The sequence below is a fragment of the Hippocampus comes genome, unplaced genomic scaffold, assembly GCF_001891065.2.
Source record: "Hippocampus comes isolate QL1 unplaced genomic scaffold, H_comes_QL1_v1.1 scaffold143, whole genome shotgun sequence".
Taxonomy (NCBI): domain Eukaryota; kingdom Metazoa; phylum Chordata; class Actinopteri; order Syngnathiformes; family Syngnathidae; genus Hippocampus; species Hippocampus comes.
The window spans coordinates 931,600-959,199 of NW_017805504.1; the positions used below are offsets into that span (position 1 = coordinate 931,600).

The 27,600-nt window shown below is 43.1% G+C and overlaps 3 protein-coding genes and 3 long non-coding RNA genes across 13 annotated transcripts in view; 3 read left to right on the plus strand and 3 right to left on the minus strand.

Moving 5' to 3' along the window:
* Positions 1-1,161: 1,161 nt before the first annotated feature.
* LOC109520321 (protein Dok-7) lies at positions 1,162-12,384 on the minus strand. 6 transcript variants are annotated; one of them, XM_019877449.1, is made up of 13 exons: positions 12,291-12,384; positions 12,144-12,189; positions 11,419-11,649; positions 10,266-10,466; positions 9,586-9,705; positions 7,044-7,142; positions 5,704-6,383; positions 5,475-5,523; positions 4,590-5,018; positions 3,616-3,701; positions 3,228-3,297; positions 2,099-2,278; positions 1,162-1,947 (listed from the first exon to the last, which is right to left on the minus strand). In XM_019877449.1, exons 1-13 carry the CDS (start codon positions 12,342-12,344, stop codon positions 1,811-1,813), a joined length of 2,382 nt encoding a protein of 793 aa, XP_019733008.1. In that variant the 5' UTR covers positions 12,345-12,384; the 3' UTR covers positions 1,162-1,810. The 6 variants fall into 6 exon arrangements, 5 of the variants coding, with proteins under 5 accessions (XP_019733008.1, XP_019733005.1, XP_019733006.1 ...); XM_019877446.1 differs by having other exon boundaries at positions 4,590-5,072; XM_019877447.1 differs by having other exon boundaries at positions 2,105-2,278; positions 4,590-5,075.
* Positions 10,462-11,514, plus strand: LOC109520330 (uncharacterized). The gene is made up of 4 exons (XR_002169152.1): positions 10,462-10,911; positions 11,130-11,195; positions 11,300-11,342; positions 11,429-11,514. It is a non-coding gene; the product is annotated as an uncharacterized LOC109520330 (long non-coding RNA).
* Positions 12,153-14,312, plus strand: LOC109520329 (uncharacterized). Its single transcript, XR_002169151.1, has 3 exons — positions 12,153-12,226; positions 12,309-12,391; positions 14,238-14,312. It is a non-coding gene; the product is annotated as an uncharacterized LOC109520329 (long non-coding RNA).
* On the minus strand, positions 12,785-21,037 carry hgfac (HGF activator). The gene is made up of 14 exons (XM_019877452.1): positions 20,721-21,037; positions 20,582-20,633; positions 20,066-20,159; positions 19,842-19,915; positions 19,222-19,365; positions 18,773-18,904; positions 17,638-17,748; positions 16,931-17,105; positions 16,008-16,105; positions 15,626-15,887; positions 14,588-14,727; positions 14,218-14,358; positions 13,594-13,736; positions 12,785-13,074 (listed from the first exon to the last, which is right to left on the minus strand). Exons 1-14 carry the CDS (start codon positions 20,784-20,786, stop codon positions 12,901-12,903), a joined length of 1,806 nt encoding a protein of 601 aa, XP_019733011.1. The 5' UTR covers positions 20,787-21,037; the 3' UTR covers positions 12,785-12,900.
* LOC109520328 (uncharacterized) lies at positions 14,330-27,600 on the plus strand. Its single transcript, XR_002169150.1, has 3 exons — positions 14,330-14,406; positions 16,025-16,119; positions 25,727-27,600. It is a non-coding gene; the product is annotated as an uncharacterized LOC109520328 (long non-coding RNA).
* The window catches only part of LOC109520319 (regulator of G-protein signaling 12-like), a 31,780-nt gene continuing 27,470 nt past the window's right edge, over positions 23,291-27,600 (minus strand). For 2 of the 3 annotated variants that reach the window (XM_019877443.1, XM_019877444.1), the window contains exon 16: positions 23,302-23,986. In XM_019877443.1, coding sequence (XP_019733002.1) covers positions 23,727-23,986 — 260 coding nt within the window. In that variant the 3' untranslated portion in view covers positions 23,302-23,726. Of the gene's footprint in view, positions 23,987-27,600 lie in introns of all 3 variants that reach the window. The other variant, XM_019877442.1, reaches the window with a different exon arrangement.

The window sequence follows — 27,600 nt, forward strand, 5'->3', positions numbered from 1 at the left end:
ATGTCGACCGCCCCCGCCCCTCCTCTCCTTGACTCTCCTCTTGTCGACTGGCAATCTTGAACACAATTGATTATTGATTTTTACTCATCTAAATGGCTTATGCCAAGAGCTCATTGTGTGCCGAAGACAAACACAATCAAAACTCACGGCATGGATCACCTGTTTCTTTGAGCAGCGGTTCAGACTTTGGGCCGGGGTCTTTTTATTTTTATTCTTTTTTTTTTTGTCTTTTTTTTCCTCTGGTTGCTCTTTTTTATTTAGTCAAAACTTTTTTTCCCCATCTTAAAACTCAGTTCTTTTTATACATTGTGTAACAATTATATTCTTTTAGTATTTTTGTAATTATTTTTCACATGAAAATATGACTTAATACTCATGAAAATGGAGCCTAATATTACAGCTTTACTCCTTTTTAATTTTTTTATTTTTTGATAACATGGATGTAACCCCCCCCCCCCCCCCCCCCAAAAAAACTGAACTTCAACACCAAAACGCGAATGCTATTGCTTTCAAGAACTGTGACGAGCTGGTCCAAATTACTCCCTGATGCTCGTTGCTGTCTTCATCGTTTACCGTAGTCCATTTTGCCGTCTGGTGATGGTTTTCTGGACCCCGTTGGGATCATCACATTCATTCTGTCGCCCTCTTCGATCCATTATCACAATGGTGAGGAAACCTGCGGTCATCCCTTTCTGCATTTGATAAGCAGCTTGGAAAACAGCCATTAAACTTTGCAATCATTCTCTTTCTGTGTGAGAGCGGGCGAAGCGCCATCAATGGATTTTCTTAATTTTCCTCTGGAACAAGAAAAGCGGTACAAATGGAACATATTGTCACTCAATGAGCCTTTTCTTGTTGTTCTTGAGCTGCTTTTTTCACTTTTGCCCGAAATCTTCACGCCTGTTAACTGGCAACATATCGAGAATGGCCGCCTGTTTAGTGCAATTATGTAACCGCCGCCCAGACAACCACAACACATTTCACCTGCTCGCCAGCATGGAGCCGGCAATATAACAGAATGTATTGTGCTGATTGCTTATAGGCTCTGATATTGTGTGAATGCTGAGAGACAAATGTTAACAGCTCATTTTGTGTGCAATTCCAAGATGCGAAATTATGCAGTGTGTGAATGCTGAGAAATGAGCAGTCGCACCACTGCTGTTCTGCAACAAGCTGTTTATTCTCACAACATTCAAATTGTTTTTCTTGTGATATTACAGATTTCATTCTCACTTTATGACCGACACAAGCCTAGTCACCAGTGGGTGGATGGACTCGATTGGGTTTGGAAAACGCGACTGAAAGCCTGTAGGCTTTGAGAAATGACAACTTAGCGTTTCTGACATGCAAACCAACCGCTGATGTGTCGTAAATGGAGACAAAATTGTATTGTGAATGACATCATCGGTACAAAAACACATCCAAACGAACCAATTTTCAGTTTTTCTTCAATTATTTTAATGTTTTGCGAACAGAAATTTGTATCCAGGTAATGTATGGCAAAGGAAAAAAGAATAAAGGTAGTGGTGTCATTGAAAATTATCAAAGTAATCATTGTTTTACAATCCCTGCAGCCATGTACGCATACATAAATTGTACATGTTTGGGGGTATTCCATTTAGCAATCCACATCAAGCTCAAGAATATAATTTATTTACAGACATAAAAAAAAAAAAAACAATAAGGTAATTGTTTTTAGTAAAAATTATTAGGGTGGACACACAGCAGTAGTACAAATACAACTACACATACAGAAATCAACAGTACTTGTAAATGGAGGCATTTTGCTGCCATAGGCTGGTCCTTGAGGTCAATGCGGCGTTCCCTTCCTTCTCCTCTCCAGAGAGTGCAGGCCCTCCTGGCGACCTAGAGCATGCTGGGTACTCACCTTGTGAGCTGTCTCTGTAGCAGTGATGTCAATCTGGGCGTATTTAGTTGATCCCTTCCCTGTCCAAACACAACAAAGAGCCTCACTGAGTCCAGTCGCACATGCTAACGGGGCTACAGCTAAACATTTCTGGCAACAGAAGTGCTCACTCATGTGTGAACCAGTGCATGGTCTCAAAGGGGGGTCAAATGTCATTTATTTTGGACACACCCTTACTCTGTGCAGTCGCAGGTACCACAGTCCCCCGGGTGCCTGGTTCCTGCAGTTCCAACTCCATGTAGTTGAGCTGCTTCTTAGATGTGGGACTCACTGGAATATTGACGTACGTCACGCTGTCGCCTCGAGACCTTTCGGCGAGCAAAGCCTCTGGGTGGTACGCCAACGCTGTGCCTGGAAGAGAAACAGCAAGGCGATTATTTTTCTGAGTTTAGAAGTCATTCAAGTGACATCAACAAGGCAAAATGTGTATAGTGACAAATTCTTTGCCGGGGGCCTAAAAACTACAGCCCTCCTTTCCATTTTTTAATTCTAATGTTTTGCTACTTATTCTAAAATTAATGATTGACATGGCCCATGTCTTCTAATAATGCAATTTACTTTGGAGTCCCCTCACTGCTCTCTCCCTACACTCCTGTAGAGACTGTTTTAGTGTTTAGCCCATCTTATCTTTCCATTGTTCTTTATATCTTGGAAAAAAAACAAACAAACATTGAGACACCTCTGTTCCATGATATTCCTGAATCTTTTACGGGAATTTTTGGCGACACAAACTATTTTCGCCTCGACCCTACTTCTGGCTCACAAAAACAAAAGATGTGTGGTTTTGTCGAGGTGTTCTAACCATGTTACATATGAATTCAAAGGTAGCCATTATCGGCAGCTCTGGAGCAAAAAGCCCAGAGGGGACACTCTACGAAAGGCCATTAGACACCGGCGCAGCCTGTTGGCGATGTCTAAAAGAAGCATTGAAACCTAATTGATCCTTGCACAAGCGCAGTGTTCTGTAATGGTTGCCATTACAGCGAGTGACTTGTACCCACATCGAGCATACATCGGCGGAGCGTGGCGAAATGTCACTTCTATTTGAGGGGAAAGCTGATCTAATGAGAGGCGCTCGTCAGTACTGTTATCGTCTATATTTAAGAATACATCGGAACCACTATTCTGCAACAAATTTACAAATATAAGTAGAGATGATCCGTCTCAAAAAAAAATCAAAAGTTGTGTTTTCGGACCACACTGAGCTCTCAGACCCAACACTTTGCCCTACACAAGTAACAATGGACAGTCGGTATTATTAACATATGCTGTGTTGATACTGCGATGTAGTCATCCTTACCTTCCGTCTCTTGGAGCAACTTTTGTGGACCGCAGCTGAGCATCACTTGGCACTTACTTTTTTCTTCCGCCTGCAAGACGAATACAATGAAAAATTCCTCTGAAGTAACGACAAACTTGTGTGGTAATTTGCGAGATTTGCACACAAAAAAAAAAAATATTCAAAATTGCAGCTGCTCACATAGCGCCAAGTCACAGCAAGGCAGTTTTTTTAGAAGTCAGAAGGAGAATATCCATAATAATACAGCATGACACACATTAGCTGTTTATTGCTTTTATAATAATAAGAATCATAATAATAATAGCTTGAAACTCAGTTAGTTCCACAGTTGGGTTACGTCAGCAGTCGATCGCAGAAAAGCGGATTAGGGAATTTTGTAGCAGCCTACCTCTGAGGTTCTCTCTGCTCTGCTCTCCATGATCTCATAAGCAGGATCAGCTCTGTGCTTCTCCCCTCTGCCACTGGGCCTTTTGTCTGGCGAGGGGTGAGGAGAAAAAAAAATGACGGTAACCTTAATTTTTCTGCAGCAATGCGTGATGCATGATTCCTGAAATTAATAACACAAAATAGCAAGACTCTCGTAGCCTCGCACACACTCGTAGGTTTTCGTCATGAGCATGAAGGAACACACTCAAGCTGCATGCAAGATATATATTTCTTTTAATACTGATTAGTGTTGTAAATTGTAAAAGCAATAAAGCAAATTGCATTACTAAAAGAAAAGGTAAAATGTGATAATTCAAAATATGCATGTATCTGGGGAATATGCTTTGTTTCCAATAGGCAGAAAACTACAGATCAGTGAAGCCCTTTCATCATTATTCAAGTGTGTGGGCACTTAGTTTACGAAAGCGAAGTACCTGCATCAGTGTAGCGGCTGTAGCCCTCAAACACCTCGACAAAGAGGAAAGTGAATGTGTAAAATATTTGATGTTGCTCTTTTGATACTGCGCCCTGAGCGATAGTGTGATCCATCGCAATATTTAATTTTCTTCCACACCTCGAAGACATGGGTGTAGGCATCAACAACAACAACAAAAATAGGCCAGGTACGGTATAAAGCTGATGTTTTTGTATCGGTACTGTACACTGGCAGTTTGTAATGTTGATATATCACTTTCAATGTAATATCACCATATCAGACTGTAAGTAGTGATTAATTTCAGAGTTAGAATGTAAACACATGGAACCGATGATGCTCCCAAAAGACCTTGTAAGCAGATCCAGAGCAAAAGGAAAGTGAAAGAAAAGGCAGAATAGGAGGGGGGAAAAGTCCAAGACAAAAATTCGTGGTTCGGTTGAAGATGAGAGAAGAGGGGTGGGAAAAGGCTTCAAGGACGCAGAGGAAAAGAGGCCTCTTACCTTCACTGGTCAATCTCTGACCATTCATCTCTGCATTTGGACCATCGGCCTGAATCGCCTCATGAGCAGAACTCTTTTCTTCTGCGCTTTTCTTTAAGTGTAGCCCGGTTAGAAAGGACTTGACATTGAAGATTCTGCTATGGTGGCGCACTTTGGCAGGGGTGCCCCGCGGTGGAGGGCGGCAGCGCGCGCCAGAGCATTTGGAACAGTTTTCGTAAATGACATCAGTCGCCGGTGCACGGGAGCCAAATGGCGGTGGGGGTTTGAGGTGTGACGCAGGACTCATTGCTTCGTACAAGTCATGGCGGTTGATTTTTGATTCCTTGGGCACTCTTGGATAATGCAGGATCTCAGCTAAAACGCTTGCAAGTGTCACCCGTCCTCTTTTGGGAAGTGGTAAACCCTCACTTGTCCTGTCTAAACTGCGAACTGGGACAGCAATGCCGGCATTGCTTCTGCATGGTAATCTGTCAATACTTTGATCTGCTGGATGGGAAATATCACTCAGGGCAAGCAGAAACATGTTCTCATCACGAATGCCTCTTATAATCATGCAGGTGTTCATCCATGCAACACAAAACATATGAGACAGTGTGCAAAAGTAGCAGTGCAGTGAAGCCCTGCATATTTGTGGTTGGGTACTCACAAACTCACCAGTTTGCTCTTTTTATATGCCATTTGGTGGCATCTTGGTGTCAAAGAAGTGAGTTGGGGAGTTTCACTCAGACATAAGTGCTGCTTTGCCATCATCTCGTGGCATATATAGGCAATTACAAACCATCAGGGTTGGTCATTAACAACTTGCGGATTTTCCCTATGCGCCACAGCGAGTACCCATTCCAGCAAATAGTGAGGCTCCACTGTTTATCACGTGATTGCACCTACCTGGTAATGCAGGTATCGCTACACCACTTGCAGGGTTGAAGGGCATCCCCTGTTAAATGATTTGAAACATTAGGATTTACAACAATCACGTTGTGAATAAAATGTTGTCGACTGGGTAAAAACACATCACAATGGCATATCCATCTTCTGTGGACTCAAAAATAGTCTTTGCACTAAATATGGCATGGTGTACAGAAACACCATGAGGAAAAAAACAAGACAGCCTCACCTGAAGTCCACCGCATACTGAGCAGATGGTCATGATGGTTTTAATTGTGCAAGGCTCCGCGCTGCCACTAGAGGCTGCCCCCCTTGTTTTCCTGCTGTGTGAGCTCACTGTTTTGAGGTGGCCCTCAGAGTCCCCCTTTAAATACTCTGGTACAGGATCAGGAGAGTCCTTAGCTGACCTTGGGCACTCCTGTGCCAGACTCCTGGGAGTGTCGTATAGATACCTGAGTGAGGTTGGTACTTTGTAATCATGTCCTGAAACATTGGGGCAAGAACAAGGGCTGAGATCTTGAGCCAAGTGCGGAGGCAGACAAAAAACAGACCCAAAGTCCTCACGACCGCTATTGTCCAAACTTCCTGTGTATGAGGAGAAACTTCCAGAGTAAGAGGAATGACTACCGGTGGCAATACCGCTGTCTAAGGAGCTCTGGCGACCCATTTCCTTTAGGTGCCTGGGGTCTTTGACTCCTGAAGCATTTCCGCCGTGATTGGCGAATTGCTTTTCCACGCCCGCTCCTGTTTTGCCGACAACATTGTTGTCTGAGAGGTTACTACTGGATTCGGTCCAAATGGCCAAACAACTGGAAACGCTGCCGTCCGATTGGCTGGTGTCTGACGTGTCCGAAGAGCCGGATATACTGCGGTCGTCGCCTCCAGGGGATGCACAGTACATGGACGATGCTGCAAATAAGACATGTTTAAGGATCTTTAATCAGGAGCTCATACATAATGCAGCATCGGCTGCAAGCCGGGTAATAACAACAAGAAAGTGAGTGAAGTGAGACCGGCAGACTTAATTTTTATCGTGATGGACTGTTCAACAGTAAAATCACTGTGGGTAGTACAAACAATGGAAATTCAAGGCAATAGCAGAGATGGACGCCGAATTTTTTTGGACAGAGGACGAGAAGTTTTTTTTAAAAAGGACGGATTAAGCAAGGACGGAAGTGGGTTTTTGTCCGTCTCTTTAATCGTCCCTAACCGACTTAAGTCTGTTGTCGGGAGGCAAAATGACAAAGCCAGAGTGTAGCCGAACACTGTATTTTCTTAACAGGTTATTTCATCTCAACACTATATTTATACCAACACCGCCACCTAGTGTATAGTCATACAACATAAAGTGCCTACGGCCACTCATTTCATGATCAATCCAGCCGGTTAAGAAAGCTGGTCTGTTGTATGTGAAGCGCTTTAAAAGGATGAGGACGGATGGAGTCGGAGGACAATTATTATATGAATAAGGACGGAGGAACAATGACAAAAAGGTACCCAGGTCGCGGATGGAGGACGGTCCAGCAAAATAGGGTAAAGTGCCCATCTCACGGAAATAGTAATATGTACCTGTGCTGTTCCGATTGGAGAGCATACTCAGTCGCTTCTCAAGTTCCTGTGTCTCATGATTCAGCCTCTCCTCAGAGTTGATCTGACTGGTGTTTGGATCTGTCAAAGAGAATGATGACAAGATGTCAGCTGGGAGGCTACATTCTTGTTCATGGAGAATGACATTCATGTTCAACGAACCAGGCTATATCATTTGCATTCTGGAGTTGGAGTAATGCTACTGTCCAGTATTACATAAAAGTGTGCAGCTGACGACAATTCATACATCCATCCGTTTTCTTTCGCTTATCCAAGGTCTGGTTGCAGGGACAGTATCTTCAGCAGGGAAGTCGAGACTTCCCTCTCCTCAGCCACTTTGTCCAGCTCTTCTGGCGAGACTCTAAAGTGAAATTGAGTCCACCGCCTCTTGAGAGGACTCGTAGCAAAGCCCAAGCTGTGTGTTAAAGGAAGCCCGGATATTGGAATTTCAACCTCACCCACCAGCTCAAGCTACTTAACTGCCAGGAAAGTGACGTTTCACATCCATAGAGCCAGCTTCTGTAACCCGGGATGGGACCACCAAGGTCCCGCCCGCCTTCGGCTGCTGTCCACTTCGCACTGCACCTGACCAATTTAGCCCCTCCCACAGACAGAAAGCCCATGCAAAGGGGGACCCATGATCCCTCTTGGGGCTGTGCCAGACCGTGTACCATGGGTGCAAGCATGGGTGCTAACTCCAGCCTTCCAGAGGGCATATCTAGATGTTTTATCTTCACCTGAATGCTCAGGATCGTCCTGCTCATGACCAAATACATTTGAGGTCACCTTGTGGATTAAATCAAAACCAAAAGTGCTCTATCAGAGAATGCGTTATGTTCCCAGCGTCCAGTCAGAGCTCAAGAGAATGCAAATCCAGCGAGCCTGCTTGAACATATAATCTTTTTAGAACTAGCCCCACGCACTAAGCCCTGACTGATGACCTCCACTGTCATCAATATGCACAAGGTCGATTGAGTTAGCATAAAAACATACCTCGTCTTTGAGGTTTAAGGCTTTGAGGCCACGTGTGCAAGTACTATGTCCTTGGAGAGGGTCACACGGGCCGTTTGTGCAACACAACATGGTTTATTAATAGTGCTGTAAGGGTGTAGCACCACTGTGTGACCGTGTGAACAACTCTTTTATATTCTTTTTAATGCAATATGTCATGCCACTGTAGTGTTTTTTTTTTTTTACTTTTGCAACACATTCAGATGCACATTATCCAGAAGAGAGCTCTTTTATCCCTCCCCCCTACTTGATATTTTGTACAGTGTTTCATCAGTTTCAATAATTTCATGACCTTAATTCTTCTAAAAGGAGAAGTTGTTAACTTACTATTGAAATTATAATTACAAATACATAAAAGGACCAAGTGGGACCCCGCTGCAGTAACAAATACAGCGCCGCTAATAAAGGTGAATGAATAAAATTGTGTAATAATAATAATAAGAAGAAGGTTTGCATTTATTTTGATTTACTTTTACTTTGATAAGGGGACACGCTCTACCCACCCAGTAAACAAAATCACAGAATGTGTCTGATGATACATGGATGCCTCAAGTGATTAGGAGGCTTTGTCTGCTCCGCTCGTGTGAAACCCTCGCTTCTATTTATTCTCCGACGGCAATAGGCTGCATCTAAGTGCACAGATATGGAAAAATGGAAGAATATCCACAAGCCCCCGCAGGTGAGCCAAACACATTTACTGTGATGTTGGCAAGAACATTGGCTGTTAGAAATTGGAGGTGTTAAATGTGGTGTTAAAACAAAAACAAGTTGAGTTGGAAGACTTCAAACTTGCACATTGTTCTGGAATTTCACCAGAGCAGACTGCGACCTGCAATCCACGATAATGTCTTTAGATTTGGTGAAACCACATGTCGCTTTGTGCTTGAGGTTTTCTTTTGTACGCTTTGGTCTTCAGAGTACTAGTAACCAAACAATTGTTTGTCTTGTTCGGTGTAAGCGTAAGAGCAGCAGCCAACAGGGACATTTTTTCTAGAAGACTATTTACTGTAAGTTACAGGAAGTAAGCGTCCTCGCATCAGTTTTATAGCTCATGTTTAAGCCGTCGATCTGATCACGATTCATGTCATCAAAATGTTTAGCAAAGCATCGTTTGCCCATTTTCCTTAAGTTCATATTTAATGAATCACAAGTCGACTAGCATCCTGGAGCGCAAAGTGTGGTACCAACTACCAACCACCAACTGAATTTGCTGCTGTAACAAGTTAGCTAACCTTGAGGTTCAGACAGCAGCGGCTGACTTCAGACGGTGCTTAGGGCAGCCACTCAAAATGCCACTGAAGATTAGCCAATTCCGTGAAGAAGAAAAAAAAGAAAAAGGAGCTGCCAGTCATAATTTAGTGGCATCGAAGCAGTTCCGTCCACTGTGGAATCCATCGGAATCATTTTGCCGTTGCACTCCAGGAAGGGGGGGGGGGCACACTGAGTCGCAGCTCCAGTGTGTGGGATGTGCCTAATGTCTCTGGCGGAGAATCAAACACCTCCAACGACTGACCTGGCAAGATGGGCTGTAGGCCGAAAGGAACCCTGGTCGGGGAGACACCTCGGACGATGCAGTCGAACAAGAAGCTTATCTGCTCGCTCTCAGAAGACGTGAGCAGGAAAACGCCAGCCCCTGTGGAGTGCAAGTGGAATACTGTTCAGGGCAAGAATATATTGGATCAGGTTCTACGGCATTTTGTTCTGTTTACCTATAATATATAACAAATTGCTCAAAATGTGTAATTCATTACACCTATGCAGCGATGATCGCCTCAGTTTTTGTAGGAACGTTTTCTATAATGTGCAGTGCTTCTCTCAGACCTCCTTGTGACAACAAACCTGCTGTCACCCATAAAAGGTCCTTGTCTCAACCCTGTCCCCAAGACCACCCACCTCCTCTCAATTCAAGAATGTGACTATGCTGTGTTCATTGTTATTAATAATATTTTGCATCATTATAAAGCTGAAGTGGTTGGCTCAATGAAATTGTGCCTTTGCTTGTCACCCGAAACTCACATGGCTCAGACAATAAAACGAAGCCAATGAATGACTCATGCCTGAGGGGGTTGTTATTTTTTTTAGGACTGAATCCTTCCCTGTAAAACACCAGATGTTCTCCATTGTCCTTAAACTAGAGTGACTAAATCAACTTCTACAAAGTCGTTCCTACGCCTACATGTGCAATAGACTTACAGTAGCCACAGCGCGTTCCTCCCTCAAATACAAATCCATTTGGTACGGGCCCATATCGGCGCAGATCCGGAAGGTTCCAGTGGCCCACGACAACGGGGGATGCGTCTCTGACGAGAGCTAGCAAGTTGTTGCACACGTGGAGGGTTGCCGGGCCGCTCTCTAACTTTGTTCCCGCCAAGACTCCGACACTGAACCTGTGAACTAGGCCCGACAGAACAACAAAAAAAATGTGCAAAATGACATAAAAATCACAGTCCTGGCTACATCTGGGTCGGAGTTCTGCTCGAATAGTGCATGATTTTTCCGTCAGACTGTTGTGGTTGGACAGACTGTTCGCACTTTTTATGACTTTGATTGCACAATTACTTCAGCATGACATCAACATTTCTTTCCATTAGTCTGCTTGTTGTTGTCACTGTGAATATGCAGAAATGTCAACCTCTTAGATAAAAGCCTTGGTACACCCACAGACGGGCAGGTGACATTTCTACTGGCCATGACGTACTCCTCTCGGTGGCATTAAGCGGTCAACTGCGTGCACAAAAGCCTGGAACATCCCCGAATGTAACCATTAGTACCTACCCGCCTTAACATTCAGCTGGACCGCCGCCACCAGCTGAGCCGGCCATTGCTATTAGTGGCAACTGTGAGTTTCTCGCTTATGTAACATATAGTGTTCCTATATAGCGCACGGGGCCAACGCAGCCTCGAGAACCTGTACCTGCCACATTCTGTATCGTTGACTCCTGAATTGATCTAGAAATGTTTCAAATGATCAGATGCGCTTGTGTTAATGATTTAAAACCTTATTTACCTGCGACTAACCAACTATTACATTCTTGTCATCTTGCAAACCTTATTCAGAAAGGTCTGATCCTACAACTTATCGGCAATTGTGCTCTTGTCAACAGCCAAACATGATCTTGTAAGGTGCGAACGTACGACTGATGAGCAAGTGATGTCTTGGTAACTCTTAAAACCTGATCTACCCGATTGAGACTAATCAACATTTACATCCTTGTCATCTTATCCAGAAAAGTCTGGTCTTCGTCGGGTCCGAGTCTGCAGTTGCACCCGGTGAGCGCATGTGAACTCAACATGATTAAGAAAGGCCTTTATCTGAAAAGGTTCTCACCACAGCACCTCCTCTCACCTTCTCCAAGGCTGTAGCGCAGACGGACTTCCCACGCCTGTAGCGTCTCCTTGCTGTCGAAACCCAGCAGAGCCGCCTGGGTCAGGCACAGAATGGCCAGCGTGAACGACGCACCCTCGCACCACCGTCCGCTTTCCAGGCCGCAGATCTCCTCCAGAGTGACACTGGCCCGCTCCTTGTTCCCGTCGACTTTGTCTGACTTGTCTTTAAAAACCAGCAACACGAGGCAATCTGGAGGCGTCAAAGAGTGAGTATGTGGGGCATGCAGTCGCAATCAATGTCAATTTACAACTAACGCTGACAGCTGCAATAACACGGGCATGAAACAGCGGGCGAGAGCCAAGTGACATTTTTTTCTGGAGAATGAAGTTGCCCAGGATGCGGAAGCAGCACGGACACAATCCAACTAATCGGCTAACAATAAGTGACACTCCAAACTAGAAAGTTTAAATACTAAGAGGGGGTTAAAAAAAAGTATGCATTGTAGTATGGTGACAAAAAAAGTAACATTATGAATTTGATTGGATTTTTATAATAGCATTTCCAAGATAAGTCATCATGCGAAAAAAATTTGAAGCCTGATTTGATGAGAATAATGTAACAAGAGGAAAGAATTTGCTATTTTACGACAATAAAATGTGAGGAAATTCACAAACTGTGATCCTAAAAAGATTTCGAACAACACGTAACACTGTTGCATTCGCAATATTTATTTTATTTTTTACCTGCTACGGGCGACGGCTTGCGAAGAACAATCCACCTAGTTTTCCACTGCCAAAGACAAATCCCCCCCCCAAAAAGATGGCAGGTTTGTTTCATTAAAACTAAACGCCAACATTCACCCCTGCAAAAAAAATCAAATAAAGCTTTACCTTTTTTCCTTCTTTGAGTCTGGCGTATCCCTCCACGACTACCGAATCGGTCATCTTCAGTCATGGTTCCTGACAGCTGCACAGTTGGCTGCCCCAATGAGGTGGGTCACTTTCAAAATAGCTGCAGCGCCCTCGCTCGCTCGCTAAGCCACCCCCCACCCTCACCCCAAAGTCCCCGCCTTTGACAACAACAACAAGACCGGCATGGAAAATGGCGTGACCGACCACCCGAAGAAATGCATACTTTGCATTCCAGTGTGTGGTAAAAGCTTTAGCTCAACTAGCCAAACACTCAGCTCGCTGTGCATAATTAAAAGGTGAAAATGTCACCTGTCACATTTTAAATGTTAAAATACCAGATGGAAGTTTTCATTGAAAGCAAATAATGTAGTTTTATAACAATTGCATAGTCTGAAGATTTTAAAAGACTACTTTTGTATATTTTTATAAAGTTGTGATCTAAGAAAAAAAAGTCATTTTTTTGAGTGATATGGTAAATGTTTACTCGTACTTTGTCAGTCTTTTATTGTTTCACAGTGGGAGAAAGGTCATCAACAATTAACAACCAAACAAAAATATTCCTATTTTTACACTAGTCACGAATCTTCTTTCACGTTTTCTTGGCCTTCCGTCTGATCACAGAATTGATCCAGTCCATGTAGTTGGCAACTTTAGTGTAAACGCCCGGCTTTCCTGAGCGGCCGCAGCCCTCTCCCCAGCTGATGATCCCATACAGGAAGTTGACGTCGTCCTTCGCACAGGCCAGCGGGCCCCCAGAGTCCCCCTGGTGAAAAGTGCACGTGTATAGCTGCGTTATCCAAAGAGAAAATTCTTTTGGCACATTGCTTTGTAATACAAGACACTAATTTTGCCAATTGCTAAGCTAACACTTAAAAAGGAAAAAGTTGTCTCTGTGTGTATTCATTTTGAGGAAAATACATTTATAGTGGTATGGTGTACTCCAACTATTTTTGTTCTGATTCAATAACGCTCTGAAGATACCACAAGACGGCGCCAAATTTTCAAAATTAAATCATCTGCATTTGATTCTTAAGGGTGACCTCGTCAGATGAGTTTCAAATTATATTAAAGTGTTGTGTAATCATAATTTGGGGTGGATTTACAGTTTCACTTATAAAAGGCAATTATTAAAAAATAAAAATCGCTGGAGCATCAATTCCATCTTTGCGACAGAAAACTTTGTAGTATGATCCTCAAATGTGGGAATTTTGGTCAGACTTGAGATCTTAAATTCTCTAGTTTTTTTTTTTTTTTGCCAGCTTTACAGATGTCACCCTCTTACCTGGCAAGCGTCCACACAGCCGTTGAGGCCAGCGCAAATCATATCTGCGGTGACGTGGTTGCCGTACACCCCTGGCCTCTTGCAGGTGTCATGGCGGATCAGTCTCACGCCCGCCTCCTGCAGGCTAGAATAACGATCTGCTTCTGTTAAAAAAAAGAAAACCCACAGCACCACGTCAGGCAACAAATTTGCTTTTGTGGCGCTTGACAAAAAACAAAACAAAACAATAAGGCAACAAAAACGAGGGCTTTGGATGGTCGCATCATTTATTAACAGAGAAACAACAACACGGATCATATGGTGTAGATCAGTCCCCTCTACTCCACAGCATTTGTCTCGGTTTAATGTGTCACTTTTTCATTTTGAACTTCAACTGGGTGTGACAAATAGCTTGAAGCAAGCACACTGGGCCTCTTATTTGGAGAACTGCGCGAGCAATTTAATGAGAACAGGTGTGAAGGAATACCATAAAATTGTGTGCGTTTAAGTTGCGGTGTGTATGTTCAAATATAGTTATAATGTATTCAGAAAGTGTGTTTTAAAAGCTTTTTCTGCTTCAAAATGTGTGTGAGGTTCTTTTAAGGACTAAACCATTTCGAAATATGTTTGGATAATCTCACTCACTCTCATGCATGTGTCCCCAGCCACTGATGGAGCAGCAGTAGTTGTCTGGGAAGGCCACGCCATTTTCGGGAAGGCAAATGGGCCTGATGAACGGCGTCCGCTTCACACAGTGACCATCCTGCTTCTTCAATTTGACGAGAACTGGTCCAAATGGGAGGTCAAGGGAAAAAAAAACGAAACAAACAAATGGTAAACTTTTTGTTTATTTTGTGAGGGGAGGGTGCATGCAGGGATGCAGCTGCTCAGTGACGCACAGCTGTTGACGCACCCATGACGTCACTTAATTTGTGATTCAACAGTGTCCGTGTGTGTGTGTGTGTGTGTGTGTGTGTGTGTGTGTGTGTGTGTGTGTGTGTGTGTGTGTGATTACCAATGTCATGGAGTGTCGGGTTGAACACGGAGAACTGTTTAGGAAAGATGTACTTGTCCACTCCAAATGTGCGCGTGTCGGGACCGCTGACGTTGAAGTGGTGCTGGCCGAGCACCACGCGAAGCTGTGACATCAGGGGGCTAACGTAGTCACCAAAAATCACACAAAACCAACATGGTCAGGGCAGTTCTCTCTATGTTGGAGTGAAGTTGCAAAGGGGTGGGACATTTCTGGAAGGTTTGCTGTAAATTTCCATCGTTCAGATGGGGATCGTTGGAAATATTCCAAAATTTAAAATGATGGGACGCAATGGGAAAATGAGCGCAATTCATTGCAAAACTACCATGTTCACCCGCAAATATCATTATTTCATTTTGTCATAAGCAGACATACACGCAGAAATGAGAGCTCTGCTTGCCCACATGCAAGGGCATTACAGTACCTTAATTGCATTTTCCATTTTCTTTACTTAACTTCACTCAAGCAGCAATGTATCCGACGCTTCCGCGTACCACAAATTTTGGCTCATAACAACCACAAAAAAAAATCGACCCATCGACATTGGTCAGTCAAGGTTGCACGATATTTTTATGAAATCTGGTTGTTTTAGACAGGATTGTGCCAAAATGTTTTTTTCCCCACACATATTTAAATGCGTGTTTCATTTTTTAGTCAGATTTGGCTGCACCAACTCATCAGAGGACAGAAAAATGCATCGTGGGCCATTGGAAGCAAATGTGAAATCTGATTGGTTAAAGAAACACTCAACGTTGGACACTGATTAGGGTTAGTAATGTTAGTAATACTGTAGTTACTGTCACACAGGCCAGCACTCCTACTTCTGACTGCTATGGTTGGATTAGTTTGCCATTACAACACAGAGGCTGAAATCTGATTGGACAACAAAATCTAAAAAGACACATCCCTGACTTCCCACCACTGACTCCGAAGACCCCTTTTCCACCAACATGCCTTCCAGTGGGGAAACTGAATCATTTTGTAGCGGCCAACTTGTTTTGCGAAGGAGCTGGGACATACTTGCGGAAGAAGCAGTGGGCCGCCGAGATGACCCAGCAAGAGGCGATCAAGGTCCCGGCGCAAAAGTCCGACTGGCCGATGTAAATGGCCGCCATCCAAGGGTGGCTCCCCGGCAGAGCCAAGTTTCCTCCCATGATCCTTCCCCTGGCTCCGGGCACTCGCTTTTTGTGCTTTGTCCCGCACACTGGTTTCTTGTCTGCCACAGATTTGTCCGAGTCGCCCAATTCGGGTAGCGTGTTTGTGTTCATCCTACGAGAAGACGCTATGGAAAGAAATGCGTTTGTTATTGTCATTTGTAGTCATTTTTTTGCTAGGATTTACAATAAAGTGTTTTGTGGGGGGGTTCCAATGTTCACATTTTCCTGTGTGTGTGTATACTCACACACTGGCATCTTGCAGGAGGGCACTGCGCAGTACTCCCAGGAGATGGCGCCCTTGCTCAGAGTGTAGCACCACGGCATCTTGTCGCCATCAGGATTCCTGCACATACCGAGGTATGTTCTGATTCTATTTCTACATTTTCCATTAAAACTATTGTTTTTGTTCATGCCAGTCAAATTATCTCTTTGAATTTCTTTTTTTTTCTTTCACTATGGAAAAATGATAAGTAAATGTATTAAAACATTTGACCAACATGGTTTATTACAACCCGTTAAAATTAAAAATCACACATTTTAATATTTTAACCTTTTTGAACATTGGGAAAAAACATGAGTAATTAATGCCTCACCCCCCAAAAAAAAAGTTTCGAATTACCTGTATTAGCACAGTAATTTAAATGACATCCCCAAACTATGGTCAATTGATGATATGAGTTTCAAAAAAAAAATATCAAAAGTCCACTTCAATGAACGACCCAGACTACACTTAGCTCCTTCTTGACACACACAGCTTGTCTCTCAGTCAAGATGTATCACTGAAGCATACTTCCTTGAAACAATTACTATTCAGACAGACAGGGCTTTGCTGGCATCTTGTGCCATCTTGAGGCTTTGCTGGCATCTCGTGCCATCTTGCGCGAAAAACACCAAGAGGTGAAATAGTGAAGAGTAAACCACAAATAGATGCAATAGTACCGCATATCAATTCACTCAACTTTTTCTCGAGCAGCAGTAAGAATCTGTTATATGTGGTAAATTCAATTCCTCTGCTCGGACATTCTGAATCGGATCATGGATGAATAATGATTCATTTCATTTAAAATGTTCTCTTTCTGTGTCACAAGCTTGCTTTTTTTTCTTTGATGCTATGAAAATAGGCAGTCAATTAGCAGGGTGTCACCACATACGCACACAAAATGCACACCTGCAGAAGGCATGCTCCCCGAGGCCCCTGAGGGCCGCCGCAGCCACCGTTCCCACGTGGAGCTCGTTGTACAGCAGGTCTGAGTTCCACGGCAGGCAACGGGCGCCAGACGCCGTCGTGGACACCACGCCTCGGTAGCTCATGCCCCGGCTGTTGTAGCACTCGCTTTCGGGCTCTGGTTGCCAAAAAAAAAGAAAAGGCTTTTCAATATTTTCCCTCCCTCCAATTTGAAATGAGCAAAACATTAAAAACAAGTGCGTCACTTGGTCCAGTTCTCGTCATGCTCCCAAAAATTAGGAAAACTGAAATGGTGGAAAACAGTTGGATTGCCCTTCTTCTCCTCTTCTCAGAAATTGAGCGTCTTTGTTCACATCAGTAATTATCGGGCGCAAAAGCTAGCCAACTAGCTATGCCTGCGCCCAGACAATGCGTGAACCCATCAAAAAGTCCGCCGGCAGACTACTTTCGAGCGCCTCACTGTCAGCATTGAGTGCATGCACGTCACGGATAGCAGGTAAAATAGCAAGAAAGGAAAAAAAGCTAAAAATTAGCCAGCCTGTGGATGTGGGCTTTGACTTAACACCTTTTAGAGCGCCTTGTTGTTGCAGCAATGAAGTTGGGATATATTCAGTATGGTAGAAGGATGCTGGAAATGGAGCCAAAAGAAAGAACGAGGAAGAGTCACTGTCAGATTTGGTTACACTCACTGAAGCTACAGTGCGGTCCGCTGTAGCCGTATCTGCAGTTACACACCTCCTTGCCGGTGGCTGTGATCAACCGGCACGTTCCATCATTCTGACACGGGTTTGAGCGGCACCCTGGATGCATAAAAGTGTGTCATATCAAGCTGTGCATCACTGGTTTGAATCCAATAGACATGTTTCATGGATAATAAAGAATGTGTGCCAATGAATATCATTTTATTACACTGCTCAAAAGCAAATTTTAACCAGAGATGTCTTTATGTGACCAGAAAAACATTTTTGACGCTGATTTTTTAAAAATGTGACTTTATTACATGCACATCAGTTATTTTCTTTGTTTGACTTATAAAAGATTGCACGAGATAGATTTTACCGTATTTATAGCTATGACCGTTCACATAAAAAAATCTGTTGCTGAACCTAACCCTTAATTCATAAGTATGACTTGACTATATATTATATTAGCTCAATTATTATTTTGAAAACCTGATGTGGTTGAGAAAAAACAAATTTGGATTTGGAATCAGCCCCTCCCCCCAAAAATCATCTGGAAAAGTTTACGTGCGACTCTGATTTGAAAATGTTAAAGGCTTGTAAAACTGCACTATCGATGCTAACGTTAGCATTTCAGTGGCATCTTCCGTTAGTGTTAGCATTAAGCTAGTGTGGAGGGGGTGTTCATAAGGCCACATAGTTCACTTGTTTAAAATACACAAAATGTAATTCTCTTTGTTTTCTGTTTGGTTTGATCATTCCAAGGAATGGCCATGAAATATGTCCGTGAGTGCCCGTTCAGTGATGCTTGGAGCTTTAATCAGGGTCCCTTTTCTCCCAGGATAAGATCAGCTTGGCTTGAGGGCGCGTGAAAGCATCGCTACGGTTTTGTTCCTTTCTACTGTAAACACCCATGAACACCCCCGCCTCCCTTACCACCTCCGATGGAAGTGTGGGTGTGTCCCAAAATACCATTTGTTAGTCACCCTGACTCATATAGTATGTCTTTTCTTCCGTTGTGATCAAAGAAAGGGTGTGGGGTAAATTTAAGATCTTGGCCAGGAGCGAAGTATAAGGAATTGATGTGCTATCATATGTGTTGGTAACGAAAGCAAACAAGACAGTCCCGTCGCGTGAGTCTTACGCGTGTAGCGGGCTCGTTGACACTCGATTTTGCCGCCGAGACACGTGCACTGTTCCACGTTGCGGAGATGAATGCGGCCCCAAGACTCTCCTGCGTCATAATGCCGCAGGTGTACAGTTTCGTAGCACTGTTCTAAAAAGAAAACGGATAACAGTGGAGGCAACAAAAGTGAAAGAAACAGAAGAAACCTGACTGTGCAGTTTCTTACAAAGCAGGAATTTAAGGTGTTGTTGACACTTTTTTTTTTTCATTTTGGAATACTTATTTCATATTTAATGCAAAGCTGTGTATTCATAAACTTTCCAAAAAAATTGCCATACAGCGCCAGCAGTTCATTTGCCATTTAAACGGCAATCGGCATTTTGGTTGATCTTCGTTGGTGCACCTTTTGACTGTTTTGCGTGTACGTCGTAAACGTAAGACCGTATCCCCACACGTGGCATACTCACTGCGCTCGCAAAGTCTTCCGGAAAAGCCATCAGGACAGGAGCACTCGAATGTGGTGCTCTTGGGGATGAGCGTGCAGATGCCGCCGTTTTGACACGGCTTCAATCGACACGGGTCGGTGATCCTTCGCGACGTGTGGACAGAGACTGGCGAAAAATAAGCAAAGCGAGGAAGAAAATGTATATTTGTAGACGCTATTCACAGAAAGTTAGTCACTTTTTGCAGTCTCACCGTATCGCGGAGGTTTAAATTGTACAAATCAAATTTTAGGTTGCAGATTTTTTTGCTATTTTGCGACGATCATTTTGCCACTTGTACGAACGTCACTGTTGATTTACGTAGCAAATCTTCAGGCAGCAGGCGGGGTACACCCTGAACTGGTCCCCAGCCAATCGCAGGGCACGTAGATTTGCGCTCACAATCACAACTAGGGGCAATTTAGAGCATTCAGTCAATCTACCATGCATGTTTTTGTCGATCATTTTGGGACCGCACGGCACACTGTGTGACGCCATCGTTTTTAGGAATCGATGACATATACTGCGGTTTGTTTTGATGGACATTGTGACATTGTCTGGGTGAGCTCAAACTTTTGAATCATAGCACAAATACTAATGCTAACCATTGGGATGTCTTCGTTCTGGCGCACAGAAGCCCCACTTTCGGTCCCGGTCGAAATTCGACGTAAGAGAGCACCTGTTGTCAGACAAAAGAAAGCATGCAGCGCTCTTTTAGAAGACTTTCCATCAGACGTTTGTCATTTATAATGAATACAGAGCAGGAAGTGACTGTGCAAGATTACGGCACTCTCCGCTATTTTCTGGTTCTTCCACCTTGAGGACTCACCACGGTCTCGAGGCGATGACGGTGATGCAGTGGTGATGAATTCTTCCGCCCTGGCGAAATGGAAATGCACATTCTTTGCCAAATGTGGTGACAACTGTTAACGGGAGGAAACAAAACTTTCATTTGACTCTCAGCATTCTCACAGTGTGTACATATATTCTGCGTGTGTGTGTGTGTGTGTGTGTGTGTGTGTGTGTGTGTGTGTGTATACATATGTTTGAATGTTTGTCTCACAGCATCCCCATATTATAACAATAATTTGAGTGTGAATGCTCGACTCTCAGCATTCCTGCTATTCATTTGTTTGACAACGGAATCGATTTGAGGTTCTTGAAACTCTTTTCGCATTTCCACAGATGAATTTTCGGACAGTGTCGTGCGAATGCTTGTCTCAGCATTTCTGCAAAATTGTGACAATAGTGCCAACGCTATGACTCTCAGCATCCTCACTCTTTTCCAAAACAGTGGGAATGCTTGCCTCTCTCAGCTTTGAGGTGCAAGGACGCGTTGCGTTACCTTTTTGACTCTTTGCATATGGCTCTTTGAAGATAACGGTCTCACGCGCAAGCTGAAAACAAATTTTAAAGCAAAGTGCACACTTGATCACAGAAACGTTCACGTTTAGTATTTTTTTTAAAATGTGCGTTCTACTTACCCGTCGTGTGCTGAGAACAAATGGAAGAAAAAGTAAGAGCCCGTATGTCATGGTGGAAGTATGCATCGATGCGCTGCGGGAAAGGAACAAAAAAAACAAAACAAAAGCTGCCCTCACGTCATGTGTGGAAGTTTGGAGCGTCTCTCTGAGCTTTTACGCGCGTGTATCCCTGCAAGTATTATCCTGTCCAATGTTGAGTCAAGCCCTTGCGTCATTTGGGCTTGTTCGTCTACGTCCTGGCTTATTCCGCCGCCGCCCTCCGCCCGGTGCTTACCCCACGGACGCCCTGCGCCTTCTGCCTTTCCTCAACGCTCACAAGCTCCCTAGCACGATTGGGGGAGGTGGGGAGGTTGTAGTAGTGGGTGGGGTGGAGGGGGTAGCATGGGTGCTCCCTTGAACTGGAAACGCAGCCTTCCTCAGCTTGTCGACAGTTCTGAAGGAAAGCCATAGCTTGGATGTCTGAGAGGTAAGTTCAAGAATTAAGAATGAAGTGAATGCATTTCACTTTTGTCAGTATGTCTTCCAAAAGTTTCCAGTAAATTACCATGGCTGTAGAAATTTAAAGGGATCATCTGGCCTGGTTGTTACGAACAAGCTCACTTGATGTATTTGTTTTTTTGGAAAATTGTATTATCTTTCACTTTCAATTTCATTTGGGAAAATCAGGAATGAAATTCGGACTATGGGCACGTCCCCCCTCCCCCCTGAGAGGCTTTTCGTTACCCTAATTGTTCCCAAATTATGATATACCAGATTTTAAGTGTTAGCTTCTTACTTTTTTTTTTCCCCCCATTGGCCTCTCCAGTTGGTACCACCCATCGGAAAATCATGCGTCGAACATGGCCGCACTCTGTTATAGAATTGGCCTCCTTGCTGTAGCTTTGGTGCTCCGAATTTTTCACTCGATCCATCCATCCATCCATTTATTTTTCTGCCCCACATATTTTCACTCGGATTGTGTGTGGGCCTACCGGATTTGTCAAAGTCCAACTTTGAAATTTGACCAAGGCATGACAGTTATTGTAAAGTGTCCTTGGGTGTCTTGAAAGGCGCTTATAAATAAAATGTATTATTATTGTTATTATTACTTTAATCGTGGAGCTTGCTTTCCAAATTTGATGCTCTCGAAGCATCCACTTGAAGAGCGCATGGCTCACCGCAATATGGAACATTCAGAAAGCCTACCTGTCGGGATTGTCACTGAGGACTTTATCCCAAATTGACGCTCACTCACAGCGCCACACCACCGCCTTCATTAACTTTTTGCAAGCGGTGGACGGACGCGACCGTACTTGGACTGCATGAGTGACAGCAGGCGTCCGTGACATGAAGCCCCACGTCTGGGGCTGTTAGAAGCTGATTTTGTTCTGCTAACATTGTCTGTCCAGCAACTCAAAGCGAATCACTGCCTTGAGCAGAAGTATTCCTTTTAACATCACTGCAGCGGCTACTGTTAGCCGCGGGGAGACGCACACATGCATGCCTGGCTGCCTCTCCTGAGACTTAACACAGCTTGAGCGTAGCTAATTGTCCCAAAACTAAGACCAGTCGCGAGCAAAATTCATATGCACATTCCACTTCAAGCTGTAAAAGTCCAAAAATGACAGCCAGCAGGTGTGTGGTTGCTGGCGCCCTTCACTGGTGGGGGTCTGAAGCTCGCTTGTATCTCAAATGTTGCTCATCATCAAGATAAAATAGTTGGTCAAATGATTACTCGTAGCTTGAAAAACTGGTTATAAATTATTAGAACCCCACCCCCCCCGCAGACCAACTGGCAGACTTTTACCAAGGGTATAGTTTTTACTTTTTAAAGGAGTCTTTTCCAGAATAAAAGGCAACATATTACAACAATCAAATATTCAACGACTTTATTATCATAATATTATGACTTCAGCTTGTAACAATGTGACTTAATCCTCCCAAGATTGCAACTTTTCACCCTGACAGAATACACTGTTGTTCTTTTAAAGATCACAGCTTTTTTTCCATTAAAAAAAATACAACTATCTTTAGAACTTTACAACTTTATTTTTTTAACACTCTGCCACTATTAGGCAATTAGGGTTACATGTGGTCATTATGTTGGATTGGCATTAAAGATTTCTCCACAGTAGCCCAAAAAGTTGTTTTTGGGGGGGGGGCTTTGTGGACATTCCTGCAGGGACAAGCTGTGTCCCAAAAAAAAAAAAAAAAAAAACCAATCCCATTAGCCAACCTCTAATTTCCACCAGCTGTCAGCATGGCCCGGTCCAGATGCTAACAAGCTCAGCATGTCAAAAGACGACTGCAACACTTAAGCAACGTTCATTACTTGAATAAACAGAGCAGGAGGAAAGTCGTCCCTTTATAAACAACTCAAAAAAAGACTTGACGGTCATCTTTTTTTTTTTTTTTTTTTAATTGACAACTTCAACCACAGAAGCAGAAAGTACAGGAAATATTCAGCCATCAGAATCAATACAGGAAGCACAAAAGAGGAATGAATTTGTTGATCCCCCCCCAAAAAAATTCAATGTTTTTGCTTCAAATAAAACATGTTGAACATTTTTTTGTTCAACATGTTTTATTGGAGTCTCAAATTTATCCTATTAAATGGAATTTAAAATAAATCATCTTTTGCTTGGATTGTTGAGAAAATATCAAATCAAAACAATATTTATTATCAATTATTTTCAAAATCCAAATGAGAAAAATGGTAGGCTTTTAATTAAATCTTTTGAGGGCCATACTAAATTAAAGAAACGAATACAAACACCCACAAAAGAAACAATATGCTATCTTAGAAGTTGTCATTTTTCATTGCTTGTCATCGAAATCTCACGCTATACCAAAAACACAAAATCACACCGACTGAACGTACCAAAACACCAGAATTCCAATTTACAATAACATTTCATTTTCGGGGAGGCCTTGATGTCTTTGTTCATGCAGAGTTGTTTGATCCTTCCCTCGGGGCTTTCAAAGTGCAGCAGTGGATTCAGGGTGGGGGGGATTGTTGGCGGCCTGCTAGACCACGGTGGCCTTGAAGAGGTCCGCCTTGCAGTCTGGCTCGTCCAGGTGAACGGCGCCGTGAGGCATCTGCTGGGCGTTCCTCATTCGGCTCTGGCACTGGCGCAGTTCGGCCACGTAGCCCTGGAAGCTCAGGCTGAGCTCCGACTCGTCCCCGTGGGGGGTGTCGGGCGGCGCTCTCTCCTCCAAGTGCACCCCTTCCACATCCATCACTTCCTGCTCCAAAGCCTCTTTCTCGCCGGGAGCTTTGGTGCCGCCTGGAAATGGAAAAGAAGGAACGCACGCTTAAGATGGCTTGTAAATGTCGACGGGAGCAAAAGAAAGCAAATAAATTGATGTCATTTTTAAAAAAGCTTTATATGCTTAAAAAAGGCTAGCAAATCATCCCAAATAACATACAGATACATACTATACATATTATCTTAAAAAAAAAAAAGCCTACACAAATCAGAAATTCCAACAGAATAAAATGAACTGTAGGTTCCAACCAAAACTCTGGAATTCAGACCACTGCCAGGCACCTGTTTCGCGGCGCTATTTCCAAATGAAGGACGATCCTCAACTCTTCCAAACTTACAACATCATAGCTTGTTATTGAACCTTGCTATTTTTACTTTTGCTCAGAAGAAAACCAAAACTATGGGGGGGAAGGACATTGGCATTCAGACTCCCTTTTGAGCGATTCTTCCTCCCAAAAAAAGTACCAGCCTTGACGTTTCGGTCTGACAACATTAGTTTATGAATTGTTTAACTTTACTATCCTTTTGTACAGTTTGGTAATGGACCAAAACTATCGGGGGAAACAAAACGCGCCTCTAGAGTTGACTACAAATTTCTTGCTGGAATTACTTATCGTTCACGTTTATTTAGCGACCCTGTTTCCAAAAGAGCTTGCCTCAATGTTTCCATCTTACAACATCAGTCAACAAAGTATTGTTTTTAATAGTTTACTACCTGTTGCTCTTACACAATTTAGAAGTCGAGCAAAATTATCAGGGTTAAAGTGTTTCGAAAGGAGGACTAGACTCCAGCTTACATCATCAGTCGTTTTCAAACCTTTGCAATTTTTACTTTTGTTTAGAATTTGAATAAACTTATCGGCGGGGACACTCATCAATCGGAACTTCCGTCATCCACTTTACTTAAGCGAGCCCTATTCCAACAGAAGGACCAGCCTCATGGTTTTGTACTATTTTTACTCTCGACAAGTTCGAAAGTGGATGAAAAATGTGGCGAAAATCTGCTTGACGTGACTTCTGTATCTTCTGACAGCGTTGCGCAATCGTGGCCAGCTGCTGTAGAAGTAATAGTTTCCCCTGGGATTCACTTAACAAACAGTCAGTGATTCAGTGCCGCTTGAGTGCTGATGTAAACACCGGCTCCAAGCTCCAACAGCTGACGTCCTTCAAGGGGAAAAAAAAAAAGATGACACAATGCGGTGGGATTGGTTAACAACCGCACCAGGAAGTGATGTGTTGAAGTTGGTATGTAGCACTGCAATTCTGTCACTTCCCCAAAATTAATGATAGTTTCTCAGTCTGCGCTATGACATAATTGGTTTCTTAAATTTGCTTCTTTTTTTTTTTTTTTTTATTAATGTATATTTGAACCCCTTTCTTGTCTCTTGTGTTTTCGTTCCAGGGTACTTTTGGGCAAATTGTTTTGAGCAATAGTTAGATATTAAATGAATGGGATCAAATGATGCATTCTCAGTAATGCATTTCTTTAATTTCTTCATTCACTGTATGAATTCATTATTCCTTCTGTACTTTCGTGGACGAGCCTAAAAGTGGAACTGGCGTCATGGTGAAAATGTCTGTACGATGTCTCCCTCTCGTGGGCAAAAAAAAAAATGTCTATCACGGCATGCTAAAACCTCAAATGTATTTTGAACGATGATTTGGACCAAAATGGTTTTCTCAACATGTTGTTGTTACTATTTTTATAATTATTGTTTTAAATATAGATATCAATTTTGTTGATATTGTTTCATAAAGGGGAGAAGAATGGCCAGAAATCTGAGGTGACAGTGACACTTTTGGAAGCGGTGGTATGAGGTTATCATGGCGCCCAGTGGCAGCGGGAAGAATCAACGCGCCGACAGCACGGCAGCCGTTTTTTTTTACACACGGTAGTCAGGTCAGAGCAATTGTTGGGGTTGGTGTCTTTTGTGTTTGAATTGATGTCATTTGTGGTTTTGGAGGTGCTTGTTCAAGGACCATAAAAAGTAATGTTGTTGGGATTTTTTTTAATCCGCATCAAAAATATGTTTAGGGACACATAAAGCCGTTTATGATTAAAATGTTTAAAAATAATGTTAGAATGGCTTACAATTATATCAAATATACTTTTTGGGAAATAATACCACTATATTATTTTTGTTGAGCACATTAAGTATACGACACCACTGTATTAAAAAGTTTCTGATGATGGGGGCACTTGGACAGCCAAGTATTTTTGTTGTGGTGACACTTGTTGGTGTAAAAAAATTTGACAACCACTGGCTCATACTAATGCCGAACTAGGACATGCTTTGCGATCCTCTGTTCATTTAGAATGAGAATCAGAGGTCAGCCAAAAATTTGGAGGGCAAATGTGAACAAAAAAACCCGGATTTGCAGATTTACTCTAGCAAATCATGCATGATTTGGAATGTTGGCTTCATTTTATTTCTGTTTTAGAAGTACTCCTCAATGGATGAGTCCTCTGTGTTTTATTTTGCTTTTAAAAACAGTTGACTTCTCTTCTTTTGCTTTGTTTTTCCTCCATTCTGCCTTGTGATGTTCTGCTTTTGAAAACGGTCAACTTATGTTATTCTTTAATTTGCTTTTTCTTTGGCAAAAACTCGAGCCACCATTCAGCCAAATTTTCTGCATGTTATTTCATCACATTGTTGAGTGTTTTGCTTCTTTGGCTTTACTGTGTTCTGTTGTTCTTGTTTTCAGTGGTTTACTTGTTTTAACACATGCATGCCAGTTGAAAATGTTAAAATGTTACTTTTTGGTTTTTACTTTTCATTTCCATTTATTTCCTGTGTGGAAGAATGTTGAATTGGAATCTGAGAGACAAGAAAAGAAAGATGCACGAGTATCGGCTGAAAGTCAAATCCAGCACCACACCATCCCGATCACCCGCTACAATAAACCGCAACTGAAGAAGATGGCATCCAATCGAGCCTTTGCAAACAATCCACAATGCGACACCCCCAAAAAAAGTCACCACCACCTACGCCACAGAGCTTGAAAAAGACGAGCGATAGAAGGCGAGTGAGCACACATCATTACTCACACCCCGGTGCCTTCAAGAAGCGCATGCAGCAACACCAAAAGGAGCAGATAAAGACGACGCCAGCAGGCAAAGAACAGAGAATGCATGCGGAGGCGGATCAAAGAAGAAAAAAAAAACAGTATCACATCCGATTGGAGCTTTTATTCCATGGACTAAATGACAGATACACAATTGATTGGCAGATCCAACAAGAGATACAGAATCACAACCGTCAGCTGCACCATTTCCCCGACACGCTCGTCACGTCACTCCCGACGGCGCTTCCTGACAACATGGAAAATAAATTTGGAAAATAGTGTCCGCTGTGCTATTTTGGAACGTTATCCCGCAGCAGTGTTAGCGATTTCCACAGTGTCTTCTTTTAACAAGAGACTGTGAGCAGCACATCCTCCATATGTGTTGCTCACACGCTGCATTGGGATGGCCTTCCGCTCAAGTCGGTGCACAGTAACGAGCAGTGGTGGGAGGACGTCAAACGTCATATACTTCATATTTGCACGTTAGCCACTTTGCACTTCGTATTTGTTCAGCTTTACCCAAACAAGATGATTTTGGAGATGATCACTGATTTGCAAGTTTATTT

Excerpts from the sequence above, each read along its gene's own strand:
- LOC109520321 (XM_019877445.1), bottom strand. The coding sequence starts at position 12,344 with ATGACCGATTCGGTAGTCGTGGAGGGATACGCCAGACTCAAAGAAGGA. Across the intron at positions 10,467-11,418 it reads GCGCTACAGCCTTGGAGAAG|TTCACAGGTTCAGTGTCGGA; the intron begins GTGAGAGGAGGT and ends TGTCGGGCCTAG. Across the intron at positions 5,524-5,703 it reads CAGTATGCGGTGGACTTCAG|GGGATGCCCTTCAACCCTGC; the intron begins GTGAGGCTGTCT and ends ATCATTTAACAG.
- hgfac (XM_019877452.1), bottom strand. The coding sequence starts at position 20,786 with ATGCATACTTCCACCATGACATACGGGCTCTTACTTTTTCTTCCATTT. Across the intron at positions 19,916-20,065 it reads GTCATCGCCTCGAGACCGTG|GTGCTCTCTTACGTCGAATT; the intron begins GTGAGTCCTCAA and ends GTCTGACAACAG. Across the intron at positions 15,888-16,007 it reads CTCCTGCAAGATGCCAGTGT|CGTCTTCTCGTAGGATGAAC; the intron begins GTGAGTATACAC and ends TTCTTTCCATAG.